The sequence below is a fragment of the Miscanthus floridulus genome, chromosome 3, assembly GCF_019320115.1.
Source record: "Miscanthus floridulus cultivar M001 chromosome 3, ASM1932011v1, whole genome shotgun sequence".
NCBI lineage: Eukaryota > Viridiplantae > Streptophyta > Magnoliopsida > Poales > Poaceae > Miscanthus > Miscanthus floridulus.
The window spans coordinates 49,059,019-49,081,611 of NC_089582.1; the positions used below are offsets into that span (position 1 = coordinate 49,059,019).

Sequence of the window (22,593 nt, forward strand, 5' to 3'; positions counted from 1 at the left end):
AAGATGGAGATCAAGGCCAGGATTGGAGAGCTGTTCAACCTGGCCGATCCCAATTACGTTGCACTGAACGCCATTGAACACGCCTTCAAGCTGGCTCGCCCTCCCCCAAAGGTAAATGACGCCTCCTTTTAACTGTACAGTCATGTTGCATCGAGAAATAACTGTCTTTTCCTTCATTGTGTGTCTCAGTGTAATGGCCGTGACCGGGCAGGAGTGTTTGTGTAGCCTCCCCCCGGTGTAGAATGGCCGCAAGCTACTGGGCCAACCGCCCAGACCAGCACCAGGATCGACGGCGTTCACTGGGCGGTACTTGAGACCGTAGAGGACGCCTCGACCAGAGCCGCTGGCAAGCGTCCGGCTGCCAGCAAACGACGTCAAGCCATCTTCCCCCCGTCGGACGACGAAGCAGAGGATGCGGACATCTTCCGGCTCGTCCCCCGAAAAAGGAGAAGGCAGGTGGGACCGTCAGAGCAGGGTGGCTCCTCTGTGCCAGCAGTGGTCACAGCACCGACCACTGCAACACAGAGCACGAACGAAGAGAACATGCCGCATCAAGCTCCGACGCCCGTACCGGAGGTTGAACAAGTCCCGGTGGAAACTGCCGAGCAAGCGGAGCAGGGGTGGTCGAGGAGACGTTCCTTCCTCACATCCTTCCGCAAATCAAAACTGTAAGTATCTATACTTTTGATGTAAGCTTTGCATTTTGCATTGGATGCTATTATCTTCTGAATTTGTCTCTGAATGTATTAGATCGGCGTCCACCGAAAGCCTCGACCAGCTAACTGGGTGCGGAACGTCCTCTCCGACAACGGCGGGACAAACTGCTCAGCAACCAGCCGTGGAGGAGCCCATGGCAGGGACTCCGCCTGGGACTCAGCAGGCGGACGACCAGACGCCAGTCCCCGAGCAGAATACAAGTGCTCCAAGCACAAACCCTGCTGAGGCGGATACCACAGCGCCACGGGAGCTGGATTTAGCCGAGGGGCAGCAGCCAGAAGTTGACTGGAACAAAGGTGCCGACGCGACGGCTCGTGGGAAAGCCCTGGTGGTCGTGGAGTCTGCGAACTCCGGACCACTGCCGCCTCCCGAACAGGAGGCTGAAGAGGATGAAGTGGAAGAAGTCCTGGGCCGTCCCCAAGATAGACGACAACATGTATATGTGTCGCGCTATCGGAACGACGAATGGGTCATGCATGAGGAGATCCCAGAGGTCGAGGAAACCTTAAGAGTTGAACGGGCGGCCAAACGCCTGGTGACTGAAGTCCAGGTATATTTGGCTTTAGTCCTTGACCCTGTTGTGTAGTCGAACTGTCTGACGTAGCTTGTCTGTATGCAGGATGTGATGAAAACTGCAAGGTACCGAAAAAGGTGCTTCGACCAGATAGAAGTAATCATGAAGACCAATAAGGAGCTGACGGCTGAAGTGGAACGCCTACGGCGCCAACTTGAAGCCACCGACCAGGAGAGGACAAACCAAGAAGCACAGAACCAAAACCTGGTCGGCCAGCTCAAAAACAAAGAGCAGGAGAAAACAGGTAAGTGTTCACCGTATCATAGCAAGTGCTGGACTTGTGTTGTTTTGTTCTTGACAGTAATAGCTGTAATGCAGGTTTAGAAGCTGAAGTGACCCGCCTCCAGGGGGAGAACAGCCGCGCGCTTGCAGAATGTGGTCGCCTGAAGGAGGACAACGAGAAACTGGCACGCCGCCAGTCGGAACTCCAAGACCACACTAACAAAATGAAGGACGACCTGAAAAGTAAGCACTCCAGACCACCTTTCTCGTTCAATTGCCCGCATCGCCTTGTCGTGTCATCACGTTTGATGTCTTGTACTGTTTTCAGTTTTGAAAGTCAATGCCAAGAGGCACCTTGAGGCCGTGATCAAGGAGCGCGACGACTGGAAAGCACAATGCCTTAAGGCCTCCGAGGAGCGGGACACGTGGAGCTAGCGGTGCCAAGAAATGGCAACTGGCATTGTGCCCGTCCTCGACCTTATCGACCCGGCGCTCACAGAGGAAGAGCTAAGGACACCTCAGCTCGGACTGGTTGAGAGATGCAAGCAAGCATGGGGATGGTTCCAAGACTTCGTGAAGGAGGCGGGTGAGTACACGGGTGCCCATGTGCTAAGCATGGTGCGTGCTCACTACCCCCTGATTGATCTCAAACGCTTGGAGGCTGGGTACCCGAAGGAGATAGACCCAGACCAGGCCGAAGAGCTTCGGACGGCCCAGCTGGACTTGTCGTCAAAGATAATTGGCGATATTAACCTGTGCGGAGGTGGGACAGCGCCTGTGCAGGGTATGCCATCGACAAGCCAGCTGGAAATGCCATCAGCTACAAGCCAACCAACGAAGCCTGCGGTCTCGACCAGCCAGGCATCGGCGGGGCCATCCCCTTCAGCTTGACTAGCTCCAGAGTCCCCGAGACTCGAGTAGGGTATCAGAGGGGGCGAGCAGTAAATGCCATGTGCCCCGACCAGCCAATGTAATAGGCTTAAAGCTGTAGAAGGAGGACATAGTTGTGTTATTGTAAACTTGAGCCTTTTCAGGCAAGCTTGTAATAACGTAACTGTATATCATTATAAGCTTGTTCGTTTTATACAAAACGTACTTTAAGCTTGAAATTTTGTGTTGGCGTAACTAAGTGGGAACGTGTTAACGTTCTGTTTAGTTGTACCGTTTTGCTCGACACGTCATCCTGAAAAGTTTGTGCGGCCCTAGTCTGGCATGTGGTCGGAGTATGAGGTACTATGACCTGTGCACACGTGAACGCAGACAAGCCAAACCAGGGGGGACCTGCCGATCACCCGCAACGTAGAGAGTGGATCCCTGTGCACGTGTTGGGAGGAACCGGAGACAGGGCCTACTCCGAAAACCGTAGAAGGAGTGGTGGTCGGCTCGTACTGGCTTAAGTTAGAATAACCATAAAATTTGGAGTGACACATTAGAGTGGTCGGAGAAATCATAGTTGCTTTAGTAAAGTAAATTGAAAATACAAGTAGAGTACATATCTCAGTAGTTAAGCATAGAAACGTCTAAGCTTGTCGATGTGCCATGAGTTCGGTACGTCCGTGCCGTCTAGATGAGCTGACCTGTAAGACGTTGGACGTGTGACTTCCTTGATCATGAAGGGTCCCTCCCATGGGGTTGCGAGTTTGTGGACACCAGCCTGGTTCGTCTTCCACTTCAAGACTAAGTCCCCGACCACGAAGAAACGTTCTTTAACGTTCTTGTTGTAGTACCTGCGCAAAACAGCAAGGTACTTGGCCGTGCGTACGCAAGAATCAAGCCTTTTCTCTTCTGCGCTGTTGACTTCTAGCTCCCGTACTTCGTCGACCTTGCCTTCGTCGAAGTTCTCTACCCGTGCTGATCGGAAAGCTATATCTGGTGGGAGGACTGCTTCAGCGCCGTAAACCATAAAGTATGGTGAGACGCCAGTGTTACGACTGGGCTGAGTTCGGAGGCCCCAGACAACGGCTGGTAACTCCTTGAGCCATCTTCCAGGAGCTTTATCATTTTCTCTGTACATCCTCTTTTTCAATGCGTCCAAGATCATGCCATTTGCCCGCTCGACTTGTCCATTAGCTCTAGGATGCGCCACCGAGACGTATTTTACAACTATGCTCCTTTCATCGCAGAAGTCCCAAAAAGCGTTCCCGGTGAACTGAGTACCTAGATCAGTAATGATGCTGTTGGGCACGCCGAAACGGTGGATGACCTGGTCGAGGAATGTGACGGCTTTCTCTGAGGATGCCTGTACCAGAGGCATGTATTCTATCCACTTAGAAAACTTATCAATTAGCACGAAGACGCATGTAAATTTCCCAGGAGCTGGTTTGAAAGGCCCGATCATGTCCAGTCCCCAGCATGCGAAGGGCCAAGAGGCTGGAATCGTCTAGATCTCATGTGCCGGTACATGGATTCTCTTGGAGAAGAACTGACAACCTTCACAGCGGCGGACTAGCTTCTCTGCGTCGGCCACTGCTGACGGCTAATAGAACCCTGCTCGGAAAGCCTTACCGACCAGTGTTCTTGAGGCCGCGTGGTTGCCGCAGGAGCCAGAGTGGATTTGGTCTAGGAGATGCTTGCCTTCCTCCTGGGTTATACACTTCATCAAGATTTCCTCCTTAGCGTTTTTGCGCCATAACTTGCCATCGACGAGCAGATACTGCTTACTACGACGCATCAGGCGTTCATTTTCTGTTCGATCGATATAACCGCTACCGTCTGTTAAGTACTTGATGAAAGGTGTTCTCCAGTCTGGCTCATGAGTGGTCGGAAGCGGCTCGGTTGTGCTCGGCGCCGGAACCGTAGCCACTAATTGCTGGTCTGAGACTTTGTCGGTCGTTGAATCTTCGTCTTCAATGGAGGGCGTGAGCAGGTCTTGGACGAATACGCCATGTGGGATTTTGGCTCGGGATGACCCTAACTTTGACAACGCATCCGCTGCCTGGTTCTTGTCCCGGACCACGTGTATGTACTCGATGCCATAGAACCTGCCTTCCAGCTTTCTTATCGATTTGCAATATGCGTCCATCTTTTCACTGGTCGTGTCCCAGTCCTTGTTGAGTTGGTTGATGACCAAAGCCGAATCTCCGTAAACATAGAGACGTTTAACTCCAAGCTCAACCGCAATGCGTAGACCATGCAAGCATGCTTCATACTCGGCGGCATTATTAGATGCTGGGAAATAAATCCTGAGGACGTACCGGAGCTGCTCCTTGGATGGTGATATGAAAAGAATTCCTGCTCCCGCACCGTCAATGTTGAGAGAACCGTCGAAGTACATCGTCCAATATTCGTCGGATCCCGGAGAAGCAGGCGTGCTTAAGTCTGTCCACTCGACGATGAAATCGACGAGTGCCTGAGACTTGATTGTAGTACGGCTTGCAAATTCCAAGGAAAAGGGGCATAGCTCCATTGCCCATTTGACGATGCGCCCGTTCGCATCCTTATTGCGAATGATGTCCCCCAAAGGATACTCGGTCATGACCACCACACGATATCCGTCGAAGTAATGTCTCAACTTTCGGGATGTTATCAGTATGGCATAGAGCAGTTTCTGAATCTGTGGGTACCTGGTCTTGGATTCGTTGAGTACCTCACTAATGAAATAGATTGGCCGCTGTACCTTGTAGGCGTGGCCCGGCTCGTCGCGCTCGACCACCATTGTAGTGGAAACCACCCGATCGGTTGCCGCAATGTAAAGCAGGAGAGTTTCGTCTTCTCTAGGAGCAGTAAGTACCGGAGGTGACGTGAGGTATTGTTTCAGCTGCGTGAAGGCAGCGTCTGCTTCCTCCGACCACTCGAACTTCTCGGACGATTTGAGCAGTTTGAAGAATGGTAGTCCTTTTTCTCCTAATCTTGATATGAAACGGCTTAGAGCAGCCATGCAACCGGTGAGCTTCTGGACATCCTTCACCTTTTTTGGGGGCTTCATGTCTAAGACAGCTTTGACTTTCTCCGGGTTAGGGCGTATGCCGTCGTAACTGACGACGTTGCCGAGCAGTATGCTAGAAGGGACACCAAAGATACACTTCTTTGGGTTTAATTTCCATTGGAATGTATTAAGGGCTACGAAGGTGCGTTCCAGATTGTCAACAAGGGTATGTGCTTCCTTGGTTTTGACAACTACATCGTCGACGTAAGCCTCGACGAGGCCGTCTTTTATCTCGTCGTTGAGGCAGGCCTGTATAGCGCGTTGGTAGGTAGCACCGGCGTTTTTGAGCCCGAACGACATAGTTGTGTAGCAGTAGGCGCCGAAAGGCGTGATGAAAGATGTCTTGATCTGGTCGTCCTTTTTGAGAGCGATCTGGTGATAACCAGAGTAGCAATCGAGAAAGGAAAGCAGCTCGCAACCGGCGGTTGAATCTACGACCTCGTCTATGCGAGGCAAGCCAAAGGGGTCCTTAGGGCAGTGTTTGTTGAGATCAGTGTAATCAACGCACATTCTCCATTCATTATTCTTTTTGCGTACAAGAACCGGGTTGGCTAACCATTCCGGATGATACACTTCTTTGATAAATCCGGCTGCCAAAAGCCGTGTAACTTCTACCCTAATCGCCTCCTTTTTGTCGCGAGCGAACCGTCGTAGCTTCTGCTTGATTGGTTTGGCTTTGCTGTTGACATTCAAGGAGTGCTCAATCAAGTCCCGAGGTACACTGGGCATGTCGGAAGGTTTCCATGCAAACACATCCACGTTGCCCCTCAAGAACCTGATGAGCGCGTCTTCCTATTTGGGATCTAGGTCGGCCCCGATGAGGGCCGTTTTGCTGGGATCGCCCTCGACCAGCTGGATCGTCTTGTGCTCCTTGCACCTGATGTTCTTGCGCGGAGCCTCGAGCTCTGGGATCTCCAAGTGGTCGGCCGTGGTCTTCTTAGCGTTGAGCATGGTCTCGGCCATGCGAATAGAGAGGTCGTGGGCCTCTGCTATTTTGAAGCTGTCGTCCTCGCAGGTATAAGCTGCGTATACGTTGCCCCTAAGGGTTAAAACTCCTTTCTCAGTAGGCATCTTGAGCACCAGATACCTGTAATGGGGTATGGCCATGAACTTGGTGAGCGACGGTCGACCAAGAATAGCATGGTAGGTGCCGTCGAAATCAGCGACCACGAAGTTGACGTAATCGGTGCGGAAGTGGTCCGGAGTCCCAAACTGCACAGGTAGCGTGATTTGCCCGAGAGGTGTGGAGCTCTGTCCGGGGAGAACGCCCCAGAACTGTGCCTCGTACGGCTTCAGGTCCGCCTGGGCTATTTTCAGAGCGGGCAGGCTGTTCTTGAACAGTATATCAATGGAGCTGCCGCCGTCGATCAGTACCCTGTCGAACTGAACCTTGTTGATACAAGGATCGAGGACCAGGGGAAAACGCCCTGGCTCGGGTATGGCGGCCCATTGGTCCTTCCTGCTGAAGTAGATTTCACGGTGAGACCACGGAGGAAGCCGCGGATCGGTAAGAAGGTTGTCGTTCTTTGCCACGTTCAAGCAGGCGCGGGCGAGCAGCTTGCGTTCTCGTTTGGTCTCAATGGACACCTTGCCGCCGATGATGGTGTGCACGCGATCCGTCGGCTTGACGTATTTATGACGAGGATCTGCATCGTCGTCGTCGTTGTCCTCGTTGCGCTGTTCCCTCACGTCAGTAGGCTTGTCGGACATATCCGGGGCCTGTTGGCGCGTGTAGATAGTCTTGAGGACGCGACAATTCTCCATGGTATGGTTCGACTTGGGATGGAGCTGGCAGGGGCCCTTCAATGCCTTGGCGTAATCGTCCTCGTAGTTACGACGTCCTCCGCCCTTTTTCACAGTATTGACCTCGCCATCGTCTTCCCGAGCACGCTTGCTTCTGTAATCGTCACGGCGGTTGCGCCGCTGATTACGTTGATCACGGTGGTCGCGGGAGTCGTTGCGCTGGTTGCGGCGGTCAAAATTGTCGTTCCGACCACGGTTGCCGCGGTAATCATCGCGGTGTGGGGGGTGGTCGGAGCATGGGACCCTTGCTTCTTCTTCGACGATTATCTTCTTAGCGTCGTCAGCGTCCACGTATTTCTTAGCGGTGGCCAAGAGCGCTGTGACTGACTCAGGTCTTTTCCGGAGGAGCTTGTCTCTTAGGGCGTCGTGGAAGCGGAGGCCGGTAACGAAAGCTTCGATTGCTTCATTGTCGGATATTGATGGGACCTTGATGCGCATCTCCGAGAAACGCCGAACGTACTCGCGCAGTGGTTCGTCTTTCCGATCTCGGATCCGTTGCAGATCGTACTTGTTGCCGGGTTGTTCACAAGTAGCGATGAAATTGTCGATGAAGGCCTGCTTGAGTTCCTGCCAAGAGTCAAAAGAGTTTGCCGGCAAGCTAACTAGCCATTGGTGACCTGCATGACCAACGGCGACTGGGAAGTAGTTAGACATAACGTGCTCGTCAGCCATGGCTGATCGGCACGCGGTTTCATAGAGCATGACCCATAATTCGGGGTTTTCTTTGCCGTCGTACTTCTGAAGCTTCTCGAGCTTGAAATTCTTGGGCCATATGACTTGGCGCAGGTGTGGAGTGAACTGCTTCAAACCCGGTGGACCGTGGACGGTGTCGTACTCCATACGGCGATAGCTTTCATGGGATGCACGATCGTCAGCTCTCTGGTTGATGCGAGCACGCAAATCACGTCCACCGAGGTAATGGCGGAGATCGTTATTGCCATCGCGGCGGTCTCGATTGCCACCTGGATTAGCGCTGCGACCGTGGTTATCACGGCGATTGTCGCGATTATCTCAGCGGTTGTCGCCTCGAACGTCGTGGCGGTTATCCTCCCGGCGGCGGTTGTCGTCCCGACCACCATCACGACCACCGTTCCCGCCTTGACGGTTGTCCGATGGGTCGTTATTGCGCGAGCCACGTAGGTTGAGTGGCTGTGAGCGACTTGAGTATTGGCGGCTATGGCTTGATTCGACAGAAACGGATGGAGCCCGGGCTTGGTTCATCTCTGCGGTCTGAGCCATAGCAGCCGTCAGATAAGCTTGTATGTCATCACGGATTACTTGAGTCTCGGGAGTGTTGGGCAGCCGCTGCATCGTCGCCATGGCGACGGCTACGTTGGCGCTTGGGGTCTTGAAGACTTGTTTATCCCCCACCCTGTCGAAAGCATTGTTGAGGTCACGCGGTTGTACCCTTATGCGTCGTGCCTCCTGGTCTGCTTTAGCTTCGTTTTGCCGGCGATTAAACCGGTCAATATTGCGTGCTTCGCGTGCAGTCTTTTCTTGTTCTGTTTCGCCAACTGCTGGCGGCTCGTCGTTGCTGACAACATGGATCAAATCCCCTCGTCTTGGCGGGAAAGACGGAAATTGGGGGAAACCCGGGGCGTGGTCTGGTAGATCCAGATCGTATTGGGCGCCTTCATCTTCGTGACGCTGAAGCTCGGTGTGGACAGATGCGTTGGACGCGATGCCGGATGAGGAGCTGGAGTCACCTTCTCGGACTGTGTGGATGGATCCTTCCTGATAATCTTCGATCCGGACCATGTTGACGATGTTGCATGGCTTCGGCCGAGATCGGTGTACATGACACAGATCCGAGCGGTGTCGTAGGTTGTACGCGTAGCTGGAGGCAGCGTTTCGCAGGCCGTAGGGCTGGACCTGGTGGTTCTTCGTCGGGGCTTCGTACTCGCAGAGTCGGAGACCCGTCGCGATGTCTGGCCGGCGATGAGCGAAACGCCCCTCAGGAGTTGATACGACCACAAGATCTGTTCCAAATCGCACAGGACGACTGGTCCGAGCTGGTCGGATAGATCTGTTGTGGAGAGCTGTTACCTGCTCGTTAGGTTGGGTTTGAATCGTACTTACCAGAGCCAGGGTTTCAGCGAGTTGGATGCCGACCCGATCAACGGAATCGAGCAGGTCGGTGTTGTCGATCTGCTTCCCTCTGTAGCGGGGAAGCGGATGACGGGTTGTTGGCGTGGCTGTAGGCGTGGTCGGAGCCAGATGTCCCGTGGTCGGAGCCAGGTCCATCGTGGTCGGAGCCGTGTTCATCGTGGTCGGAGCCGTGTTCACCGTGGTCGGAGCCGTATTCACCGTGGCCGGAGCCGTGTTCACCGTGGTCGGAGCCGTAGCCGATGCAGGTGAAGTAGTCGTCGGCGCAGGCTGAATCCATGCCTCCCCCGTGGCCATGGCGATGGAGTCGTCGGAGAAGGTGGTCCAGGTGATCTAGCCGACGGTGAACGTGAGGCCGCTGGGCGTAGCCATGGAGCCGGAGATGATGACCATCTTGTTTGTTTGAAGAGCGGTACGCACACCCCCTACCTGGCGCGCCACTGTCGACGAAATATGGTCGGCAGTCTACCTAGGGGTATGCCCAAGGTAGTAGATTATCGGCAGACAGATGCGCAAGCCCCAAACAAGACGGTGACGCAAGACAGACACGAGGTTTTATCCAGGTTCGGCCGCCAAGAAGGCGTAATACCTACGTCCTGCGTCTGATTTGTATTGCTGTATGTCAATGAGAGATATTTTTTAGAGGGGTCCCCTGCCCGCCTTATATAGTCCGGGGAGCAGGGTTACAGATCTGGAAACTAATCCTAGTCAGTTACAATTGCCATATCTGGCCGGATAAGGATTCCTATTCTAACCGACCAGGATCCTGCTTGGTCGCCAAATCCGTCTTGATTCCTTGTGCGGGACTCCGATCAGGTTAACCGGGCCGCACGTCATCTTTCGGGTGGACTGAAACCATCGATCCGGGCCAGCCCAAGCTTAGCCGTAAGGGTATAGGGGTTAATACCCCTACAGCTCTGGTATCACATCTGATTCAACTCAATTAAGTTTGAATTTGGTTTTAGTTTTTCATATGTGGCTTCTGATTTGCCGTAGGAGAATTAGGATTTTGAGTTCTTGAATCTTGATTGCCAAATGTGCTTCTTTTAGGTTCAATTGGTGCTACATGAGCCAATGAGTGCTCTCTGATTTATGGTTGCTCCGGTGCCTATGCATCCTTCGATTTTGCTTTTTTTCTAGGTTTTCCTTTCTCATCCTTAGGCTTGAGATATTTTTACTCAAAACTTTCACATGAATAACCTGCTGCACTTTTTTGGTGATAAGGAGCCTAACTAGATGCAATTTCTGGTCTTCAGTAGCAGAGTAATAGTAGCCTCCACATGCATTGATCTACACGCCCTCAAGCAATCTGATGGAATGGCACCAGACAATATAGTTTATGTAAGTAACCCTTTCATATCCAATTTTCTAAATGGCAGATAAATTGTGCTACTTGAAGTATGTTGAATTGTTTGGAGTAGTAACCTTGACAGGCAAAAAAAATCGTGATTGTTTTTTTGATCCATTCGCTTCTGAGTCACAAAATCCTTCTCCTTAACTGTAGATTTGTATCGCATAGATGGGGCATAGCCTGGTAACAGCTTACTGTATATTACCCATACTAGCTTCGCTTCACCGGATTAGGTTGTGGTTGTAGTTGTTTGTCAATGCATACTTACATGATTTCTTCAGACAATTGTTTCTGCTTCAGTGTAAACACCCTAACCGATTTTGTTACATTGCTGACAGTGTCAATGGATGATTGTTATCTCTGCTAAAATGTTAACTGTGTGATACATTCACAGTTGCATTCTCCTTTGCCTCCAAAACATTTTTGGACCGTCTTCCTCTTCCCTTCAATTCATATAGTGCAGGCCGATACCACCTCTGCTCAAAGAGATTGTCTGAGATCCACTTAGGAATCTTTCACAGAGAATATCCATAGGTACTACCAATCTACGCTCAGGTATTTGTGGCAGTAAAATAAGGCTACACCAGTCAGACACCCTCCCTTCTCTTCTAAGCTCGGCTCTCTGATTCTGAAACTTGGGGCTCTGTTCCCACAACCAGCTTATGATGCTAGCCCTCACGTCCCTAGATTCAGTTGCATAGACAACATCCTGATATGCGCTCACAGAGGCAGATTGGCAAATGAGACCAGTGATGATGTCGTAACATCTCCAATTCAGGTTTGTAACTTTTCAATGCACCCTTTTCTTTGCAGTTAATTGTGCCTTGGTCATAAAAACTTAAAGGAAATGATATTTAAATCTTGATCCAAAGCAAGACATCCATAGTTTTGCATCGTCGAAGTTATGTTTGCTATATTGCATTGCAGGTGCCATCGTTGGCCTGTATCTAAAAATACAACCTCTCCATGTGCAGCAAGGGCTAATACTATTGCTCAAGATATACATACCAGGCCATGCATATGCGATGGCGCTATGGCCGGAGCATGGCTATGGTTGGAGGAGCGTTGGGGGTGGCCCCTGTACCTTGAACATTTCTGTATTTTTTTGTAGTGAAAGATAAGTCATTGTACCTTGAACATTTCTGTATTTTTTTTGTTCCATGGGATTGTTTTCAGAGGTTGCCCCTATAGTGTGCTGGATATATGTAGACCAATCCAGTTGTACTGATGCCAGTCTGCTGGTAGCGTTACCACCATGCCGTTTTTACAGATTTTCTTGAGCACTCTTGTGTTTGCTGCACTATATCTTTTTGTTGTTTCATGAGTATATTAACAGCGGGTTTCTGCTTCCAAGAGGAAGTGGATCCATGTCCTACATGTCATGAGGCCTTTTGCCTACAATGCATATATGTTTTAGAGAAAAAAAAATAATATCAGCTGCCTCTGCCTTGCCCGCGGCAATTGCCGCGGGTCTCTCGCTAGTTTAATTTGTTTTCAGTCATCTGATACTGTTTGTATATAATTATTTGATCCTTCAAACCCCATGGACTGACAATAGTTAGGCATTTGAACGTGGTTATTACTAGTGGTTGTTTATTGGTCTGTGGTAGGACACAATATTATCCCTATTATTTCTAACTTTTTCTGTAGGATATATGCTTATGCTGGCACATGTTGGGGTTCTGCACCACATGGCAATTTTTCATTGACAATCAATATAGTGGGATAAGTACGTGGTAACAAATGAGAATATGATTTTCCACATAGAGGAATTGTTATTGCATACCACTATATAGAAGTTTCAATAGTTTGTCCCAAATTACTAGTTACCACTTACCACAATTTGAAGTTTGTAGAATTTGTATTCCTCTAATTGCTAAACCATACTTAATCATACACATGAGAATCTCCATGCTTCTAAGCAAACCCTTACTGCTTGTGCTACTCTTTCAAATTTTCTGAGGTCTCTTAGTTGATGCCTCCATTGTACTAGCTTCAAACATATCGACTGACGTAAGTCAGAGATTTCTTGCATCGACGTGAAATATAGAACATGTCGTGTGGACAGCATGAGTACTTTTCATATGCAGATGTTCCAGATTGCTAGCCAAACAAAAAACATGTAAGCATCGGACAGCTCCTAGGCATAAGCATATTCTCAAAATACATATACAGTTGAACTTGTCGAGGAAACAATTTACCAATTGACCTAGCAATACAAAATTAGACTGCCCTTTGCTTTTGCAACTTTTGAAAGGGTTACAGAGATTCGGTTGACCAGTTCATTAGTGAGGCTGCAATGTGATCCCCATTGTTCCTCCTCCTGCATGTAGATGCTCATGCGGTCATGCCGAATTAGTAATTGCGGTACTGCTCTTCCCTCAAAAGTGCATCAAGAAGGAACATAGGAAGCAATCTAATTTTACATACAAAGGTTAACTGCCATTCATGCTACTTATATATGCCTCTCCTGTCCTCCACTGGGCATCGGACTGAGCCAGTGAAATATTGGTTGACAATATACTATAGACTGGAACTTTACTTTGTCACCAGTTCGACCGTATACTTTCTGTACATATATCCTCCCCCAATTCAGTTTTTAACTACATTTGGATTGGATTTACAACCATCCAACCGTTGCTCCCCCAAACCTCATGCACTATGTTAAACAATGGGAGATCATTAACTGAAATGACGTCCTGGTAATCAAGCAAATATGTGTATCCACATAGAAGAAATGTGATTATTACATAGAGTTCATTGCTTATTTCCAATTACCAGTACTAAGTTCAGAAGTAAATATGGATTTTATAGTTCCATATTATTCACATCAAACTGAACCAACCAACAGGAGTCCAGATGTTGAAAACAGATCCTAGCCGCTGGTGATACTCTTTCAAAAATTTTGAGCATTCTTGATGCATCTAAAGCAGAATTCCTATGTCCTTTGAAGTTTTCCACGAAGGCCATTTGTAGATTTCTTGCATAGAGGAGAACATGTTTGATAAAGTGCATGTCATTTGGAGAGCATGAGATACTTTTCATATGTAGACGTTCCAAATTTTTCACCAAACTACAATTCGGCAATGTCCCGAGAAAGTTTTCAGTAAATGCATCCACTTCCTTACTGATTTCATGTCGATAATTGTCCTGTATGAAAAAAGTTTTAAAGGGACAACATATCAGTATATTTTTATGAAATTTACATACAATATCACTGAGTGGTGATAAGATAGTATGAACCCTCAACAAGATATTACCGTACCGTAATTTCAAGAACCTGAAGGAAGGGAGCTTGATGAAGCAGAGAAATAGTTGATAGCATGGTTGACGCTTCATAAAAATGTGTATGAAGTTTCAAAATCCTTAGATTCTCAAATATGCATGAAAGAACTAGCATCACGGTAATTCCATTCACCTGCAGAGGACAAATAATATATTTTTGGTATGTAACACATATGTTGCACATTATGAAAGACATCTGGGTATCAAACTTTAAAGCAACAATATATGAGTTACAAATATATCACAGTTATGCAAAAGAAAATCTGAGACATATATAATAGATTGGTATGACATAGCTCAATGGTTTTTATAATTCTTCTGTGCACATCACATGAAAAAACATGCATGGCCCACTATATGCACAACTAGTCAAGGAGGGACCAAGAGCTTGCATTGCATGTAAATTACTAAACAACTACTAGCTACGTTCAAAGAATATGAATAAAATATTAAGAATATTTTTTTTACTTTTAATGATTTCGATGCCTTAAAAAAATTGGTGGTTTTATAACAACAATAATATAATATATATTTACATCTCGATTGTGGCATCCTATAATACTTGGGACATGCACTATCCCAGATCTGGACATCACTGTCGGTTCAAAAACCCCCTTCACTGCCGGATTTTGAACCGACAGTGGCATACCGGCAGTGATGTGGGGTTGACATCACTGTCGGTTCTTAAAAACCGACACTGATCTACAGACAATAGTGTCGGTTCGTAGCTCCACCCGACAGTGTCTAGTTGAATAACACTGCCGGTTTATAGTCCCCACCGACAGTGACGTTTGCTTCAAGAGTGTCGGTTCTTGCCCAAACCGGCAGTGTAGATAAAGCCAACACTGTCGGATTATGGCTCAAGCCGGCAGTGTTGATCAAGATAACACTGTCGGTTCTTGACCCAAGCCGGCAGTGTTGAGCAAACCAACACTGTCGGTTGATGGCTAAAGTAGGCAGTGTTGATCAAGACAACATTGTCGGTTCATGGCTCAAACCGGCAGTGCGGAGCAAGAGAACACTGTCGGTTCATGGCTCAAGCCGACAGTGTTGAGCAGTCCAACACTGTTGGTTCATGGCTCAAACCGGCAGTGTCGAGCAAGAGAACACTGTCGGTTCATGGCTCAAGCCGATAGTGTTGAGCAATCCAACACTGTTGGTTCATGGCTCTAACCGGCAGTGATGGTTACGACAACACTGCCGGTTTGTTGCTAACCGGCGGTGATGGCTCATTCGCATTTTATTGTTTTATAATTTATTTTAATTTATATTTTTTCATGGGATCGGGTTTCGCTTTATATACGCTACGTAGACGACAGGTCCATAAATATTAAACATTACAAATGTTACAGTTACAGTTCAAATGTTATATCTAGATCTCGATCCCTCAAAATAAAAAAGAAATGTTCTAAGACTTCTTACAATAATCTGGCGAGCCGCTCTGGGCCATACTGGTCCTTGTACTTCACGGATTGTGCAATGGAAAATAGTCCATCTTTTTCCAATACCTCGGCTAAGATGAATTTTGACAGCTCCGATTGTAGTGCGACGATCTCCATCTCTAGCAGCCTTTCGTGCTTAAATTTCTTGCGCTGTCATTCAAAAAAGATGATATCCAAAGAGGAACAGTAAATCATTTTGTTGAATTATTAACAGACATAAATGAAATGGGGATTATACACACCAACTTATCGGCTTCTTCCGATTTCCCGCCGATGTAGCGAAGCATTGCCCACATTATATAAAACCCGCATTCATTGTTTCCCGCCAGCTGTGATAGGTACTTCCCCTCCATTTCGACAACCTTGAATGGGACCAGCTTCCCACCGATATGGCTTCTTCGGACACTGAGCAACATTAAAAGGAGAAATATTAGAAAGCGGGTATGTGTGATTAGAAAATAATATGTTATTAGGATCGCTTACTAATTCAGCACTGACACCAGTGCATCCAGATGATGAAATGGTTTTTTCTTCGAGTCCCACACCTCGAGCAGATTTTTGGCAAGATTAACACAAATGAAGACGAAATGGTTGCTACAATCACAGAATCCTAATTATCGAATAATCTTAACGAAAAAAGAAGCATAAAATTAAAAGCCGAGAACACATACTCGCAGTTGTAGGCTAGAAGTATGTGGGTTTTCTTCTTCATCGTGAATTCGTCGAAAACAGCAATCAATCTCTGTTTCAGGTCTTCCACATCACATCCATAGAGGCCTAGACATGTCCTCTCATTGACTCGCATGGGGTCCAAGAAGCCTATATAATCCCATTTGCTTTTTAGAATGCAAAATTTTGCTATACACCTACATAAAATCATGGGAAGTGCTCAAAAGTTAACAATTTGTGTATCGAGAGAGTAGTTAATTGTAATATCGTGCATGTAGGGTACTTACATAGTCCATAGCGTCAATAGTTGAACATCGATATTGCGTTTCTGGTATAGCTGGAACAAGCACTCCCACTCGACATCGAACTTCTCTTCTTCAGGATAATTGAAAACATGTGGCGAACGGATAATAACCTCAAAACCAAAGTTGTCCGTCTCTGTTGCTTGAGCCATGTAATATTCATGTAAATGGCGCATATATGTTGTCAGATTTTTATACTCATGATCGTGAACCAAAAAATTGCCCCTTACATACTTCATTGCTGGTGTTGCCGTCCCTTGTACATCATAATAGATGGTCGCGGCCTCTTCCATGGTTAATCCTGGGTTGTCTTCAACGTACTTTTGTATGTTCCTTAAATCTTTATTGTGTATTTCTTCATCTCTTGTTGTAGCGTATTTATTATGTGTTTGCCTTTTGAATTCGGACATCAACATAAGCGAAGGCAGTGAGGCACAAAGATTGAAGAAACTAATACAATCTTCCTTCTTGACGTGTGCTGTAAATTTTTCTTCCATCAAGGAGGTAACGCTGCCACTGAACGGCCATTTTCTTTTTTGTTGGTCCACTTTGGGAGCATTAGCGACCGAATCCAAGGACATTTTCTGCGACTGCGAGGATGTCCTTGATCTTGTTTTGGGCTGAAGTGGAGGAGGAGGAGGATGACGACGAGAATTCTGTTTTCCTGGTGCTGATGAAGATGGAGTCGGAGGAGGAGGAGGAGGAGGAGGAGTCTCTTTTCTTGGGGCTGATGAAGATGGAGTCGGACGAGGAGGAATAGAAGGAGACCTCTGTCTTCTCGGGGGTGATGGCTCCGGATGAGGAGGGGAGTGATCTCTATTGGGAGATGGTGAGTTATCATCGCAGGTGGGCGAAGACTCGTAGTCGTCCTCATCATCAGAGGACAATTGGTGGTCAAGCTTAATGAAGCGCTTGCGCCAGGCCACTTGAGAGCCCTTGTTATGACCAAGTTTCGGCGTGTCTTCCGCTACGGGGTACTCAATGGGTATCTTGTTATACTTCTTATCAAGTATTCTGTCAATGGTGACGTGAGCGTACCCCAGTGGAATTGGGCGGCTATTAATTATCCTGTCTCCCATAGGCCAGGCTTGGCCGAGCGTCACCTTGTCCTTTGTCCATTCCTGACGAATGTACAACCTGACATTGACGGGTTCAGTGATGTCGTCCACCGGATGAGGCACATTCGCCTCTTCTTCGTCGAGCGGGGTCGATCCGCAGCTACTGTGACCCCTAAACTGTGGGCTAAAGGAAGTAGGAGTAGGATTTTGTGGTACTGCTGACCCCTTGGACAGTAAAATTTGCTCAACTCGCGCTTCAACGGTCGCCTCAATCCGTGCTTCCATTCTGTCTTCCATCTCTTTTAGTCTCCTCAAATACTCTGCCTCATGTTCCTCTCTACCCCTCGAGCGGCTCCGGTAAGTGTTAGATTCTTGGGGGAATGCTAGTTTCCAAGGAACAACACCGGTTCCTCTAGTGCGACCATGGTGCTCCTTGGTTCCGAGTGCTTGGGTGAGCACATCTTTCTCCCTATTAGAAGTGCGAGTCCCTTGCCTCACCTCCTCAGTTACCTAGGAGATCCTCTGGATGAGTTCGCTCATGGGTACATTTGAGGAGCTAAAGCTCCCATCCTCAGCGTGCCGTACATTCCTCCCCATATAGTATATTACCGATCTGGGCTCCCAATTGGCAGTCTCAACCTAAACGCCTTCCTCAGCAAGGCAATCCATCTTTTGAAGTTCTGCTTCAAATTCTGGCATCTTTTTGGCGTAGCCACGAGAGCCGAGATGATGAGGATTCGTCGCTTTCTGTGAATTCTCCTTATTCTTCCTGCTCAGTTCTAAGTAGTCCTCGGATAACCTGTATTCCTTGAAAGCCTGCCAGAAGTCCTTCTGCTTGCTAAACTATCCACCATCGAAATATGGCTCTTTATTTTGGAGGACAAAATTCTTGTACAATGTCCCCTTGAAATTCTTGAAGCATGTTCCCATGATTTCTTTTGCTTTTTTCTTGACTAACTCCCTGTCATACTCGGCTGGGAAAGTGAAATACTCTGGGATCTTGACATCCCATATGTAATCCTTCTCGCTTTCGGGAACCCTCCATCGGTCATCATCTTTCCCAACCCACTTCCTATACTTAATCGGGATGAAGTCCCTAACAAGTAACCTGAGGATGGTCTTGTATTTGGTCAAAGCTATAGGCAGTGAGAGTGGATCCCCGAATTCATCGAACTCAGTAATGTGCCAGTGTGCATTCCTACCAACAGGAACCTTTGACACGCCTCGCTTGGATCTGGCCTTCCTGCTACCCGAACCCTCTGGCTCCTCGGCCGGTGGAGGCTCCTGCTAGAGACACCAAGTAAGCTATGACCCTCTTAATTGATTAGCGTGTGTGGCTACATAGTGACATGATACCAAAGTTACCTGGCCATCTTGGTCATTTTGACCCAGATCGAGCAGGCCGAACGGGGTCCATGGCTGCTCGTTCTCACCGACCTGATTGACACCGTCACCGTTTGTCGGATCATGCAGCTCTCCCGTCCCAGCGATATCTATCGGTTCTTGTTGCCGATCAGTTCTTCGGCGATGGGGTAACAGGCGACGATGAGTCATGGCTGTGACACGATCGTGGTTAGTTTTGGCCGTGGACAACTACTAATAGCATATGTTCATATATATATAATATGTTTAATGCAAAGTCTAATAATAAGTCCACATACAACAAAGTCAAATAATAGCATATGTTCACCTAGAACAAATTCATTGTTTGATTGACCACATACAACAAAGTCAACCTACTCTTCTACGAAACTAAGCCTACATCAACTTCCAAATAAGAAAAGCGATGACCATAGCCATAAATAAAAGCGTGACATCTTTCCAAGACCAATGAGCAATTCTCCTAATCTTCACACCTCCGGCGGGTGGCTTCTCTTCGATATCCAGTGCCAGCAGATGGCCATGGTTTGCATTTATTGGACCATAGTAGGCCGGTTGCCCATGGTTTGCAAGGTAGGCCGGATGACTATAGTAGGCCCTCAAAGCTTCAGCTTCTGTGTTGTATTTTTTGTGCAAATTACCAGGGTAGCGATTGACTTGAGCATAGCAATATTCCCAGGTTCGATAAATCCTAGGCATGTGACCAACATGCACTACATACCATGCCATGGTTGCCTATACATTTAAGTAAATTAGGCATGTGGTAAGTGGTAATGGTAACTCGCTGAACAAGAGTTATTATTCAAGTTATATGGCCAAACTAATTATATTTAATGTTCTTTATCCTTGACATAATAAAAAATTACCTCAATAATTGGACTGTTTATTATTCGGAGATCAATGTGGTTTAGTAATCATACTTGCTGCTGCTGCCGAGCCAATTTTAAAAGTTGTTTTTAACTTTTTTTCTAGAACAAACATCTATAGATGCCTTTTTTAAGCATGCTATACATTCCCCCTAAGATTGAATCCCCAAACAATCAAATATTGCTATAGTGTAATTTGGCAGTCTAGGACTGTGACAACAGGTCTCTGAAAATAGCATTATTTTTAAAATATACTAAAACTTATACAAGAAATAAATAATTTCTTGTAGTATATATAAGAAAATATTAGATGAAAGGTCAAAGCAAAACATCTACAACAGAAAGGAAATAGGCAAGTCATTGTAATTAACCAACATGACCAGTCAAATAAAGTAGGACCCTATCAAAATATTAGAGTTGCATACATTCTTCATCTTTAAAACTATTTAAAAAAATTAGTTCTATAGGTCTAAAATATATATACTCCATCCTCACATCCAAAAACATTGAGCATCGGTGGCACTACAGACTAGACATTCATGATCAAACTGTATGCTAGCATTGCAATGAAGTAGCAGTAACATAAATTATGGCAAGTAAATTATCATATCAAACAATAAGTTGTAGTACTTGGTAAATGAAAAGCCTCTAATGATTCAAGTAAGCAGTTGTGGGATAAATCAGCCAGAAATTCTTATCTAACTCTTACACAAACAAAACACTTAGCGGGCATTTCATCTAACACTTAGCGGGCCGTGAGCCACGCACTCACCGTGTGGGTGGTAAAGCAGCTGTCCGCGGGCGCTCCTGAAGGCCTCGGCGGTGCTCCGGCGTTGGGCGGTGGACGGCGTGGGGAGTGCTCCGGCGTGGGGCGGTGCACGGGCGTCGGCGTCGAAGAAGAGGAGCGCAGGGCTAGGAACGGTGGCGCGGGGAGCGGTGGACGGTTGCTCTAGCGTGGGGCGGTGCACGGGCCTCGGCATCGAAGAAGAGGAGCACGGGGCTGGGAACGGCGGCGCGGGCGGCGGTGGATGGGTGCTCCGGCATGGGTGGTGCACGGGCGTCGGTGTCGAAGAAGAGAAGCGCGGGGAACGGTTGGCGCGAGGTTGAAATTTGGATAATTTCAACCTGCGGTGGCCTTTTATACCAGATCTCATCACTGCCGGTTCTAACGAGGAATCGACAGTGTTATGGGTACATCACTGCTGGGCCATTCTTTAAACCGGCAATGATGCAGGAATATAAATTGAAAGAAAATGCAAAAAATTGTGTTGCATCCCTGATTCGAACCGAAGCCAACAAGTTCCAGAGCAGCGGACAAACCATTGAGCTATTACCTGATTTCAGAGAGTTTGAAGGAATTTATTCCATTGAGTGATTATCTATCCTTGCTTTGCGCGTAGGCCCTTCAACTCCCTGGCCACGCTTGTCGCGCGGTTCCCAAGAAGATTGAAGAGCCGCTGTTTACTGAGGAGTCCCAACGAAGAGACACCATCCTTGGACTGGTCGCGGCCCTTTAGTTCCCCATGAAGAGACGCCATGTTTACTCCCCGGCCACACTGCTCACACCGGTTCCCAAACGTAGACGCGCGTGCTCCGTCTTCCCAACGCATGCGCAATGGCGGTTCAAAGGCGTTCCCAACACAGGCGTGCTCCGTCTTCTGAGGGGTGGGAGTTATTGCATCATGATCAGTTCCACCCATAGACACGCCTATATAAGCCAGGTCACCATGCACGCAGTCGGCCGCCATTGCACCACCGCGCATCAAGAAAGCGAAGCACACCCTTCCCACGCACACCTCGCTCCGCCCCTCGACGACCACCCACCGCCACAATGCCTCACCGCTCGAAGACAACATGGGCGATGCTGAACCCGTCATCCTCACGTCGTCCCCCGACGCCTCCACCGACGCCGTCGTCCGAATCGGACCTCGAGGCGAACCTCGAGGACGATTCGGACTGTGAGACCCCATCGGAGGAGGAACCGGAACCTCTTCTAGTGGAGGAGGTCGTCTTCAACTCGTTGGAGACGGCTCAGAAGGAGGAGGAGGACCGGCACCTCCGCGCCATCACACAGAAGGAGACCGATGACTGCATCCTAAAGCGCGTCGTCGAGATCTCCAAGGAGGAGGAGCACCGCCGCGAGGAGGAGGAGTGCCGCCGCCAGGAGGAGGAGGAGCGCCATCGCCGCCAGGAGCAGGAGACCGAGCGGCATCTCGCGATGGATGCGGAACGGCGCCAGCGAAGGGCTGAGCAAAAGAAGCGCGAAGAGGAGCACCGGTAGCAGGGGGATGACGACACAGGCAGCACCAGCAATAATTAGTAGCACTAGTGATTAATCTATGTCTTAGGACAATGTAATAATTTACTGGTGCTCAAAAAACCGTGTCGTCGAATCCTTTATTTGATCATCTTCACCTTGGTGCTGAGAAATACCGCGTTGCAGCATGTCTGTGTTCTGGCAGTGATGGGGGTACATCACTGCCGGGCCATTCTTTAAACCGTCAGTGATTTCAGTGTAGCGGTTACAGCATAAGTAAATTATCTTTTCATCTCCTTTCGAATACCTCCTACTGGCACAACAGTTAAGACCCCGCAACTTAGCCCCCGATACCTGTGTTCGAATCCCGGGCACCCCAATTTTTTTGGTATAATTTTATTATTTATTAAGCGGTGTAAAGGTCAAAAAGACAAAATAAATAAACCAGACACACATCCTATACTATCGCAGCGGTTATGTGTCTGAACTCTGTAGTCCGAGACCCAAGCTCAAACCCAAGGGCTGGCACAATTATTTTTTAATTTTTTATATATCACTACCAGTTTTCAAAATCAACCGACAGTGATAACAAGCATCACTGTCGGTTTTTTCTCATCACTACCGGTTTATTGAAAC

General features: G+C 48.0%; 1 protein-coding gene across 1 annotated transcript; it reads left to right on the top strand.

The window, feature by feature from the left end:
- The first annotated feature begins 1,261 nt into the window (after window positions 1–1,261).
- On the top strand, window positions 1,262–2,018 carry LOC136545679 (uncharacterized). Its single transcript, XM_066537671.1, has 3 exons — window positions 1,262–1,535; window positions 1,610–1,756; window positions 1,842–2,018. Exons 1-3 carry the CDS (start codon window positions 1,331–1,333, stop codon window positions 1,946–1,948), a joined length of 459 nt encoding a protein of 152 aa, XP_066393768.1. The 5' UTR covers window positions 1,262–1,330; the 3' UTR covers window positions 1,949–2,018.
- The last annotated feature ends 20,575 nt before the right edge of the window (window positions 2,019–22,593 follow it).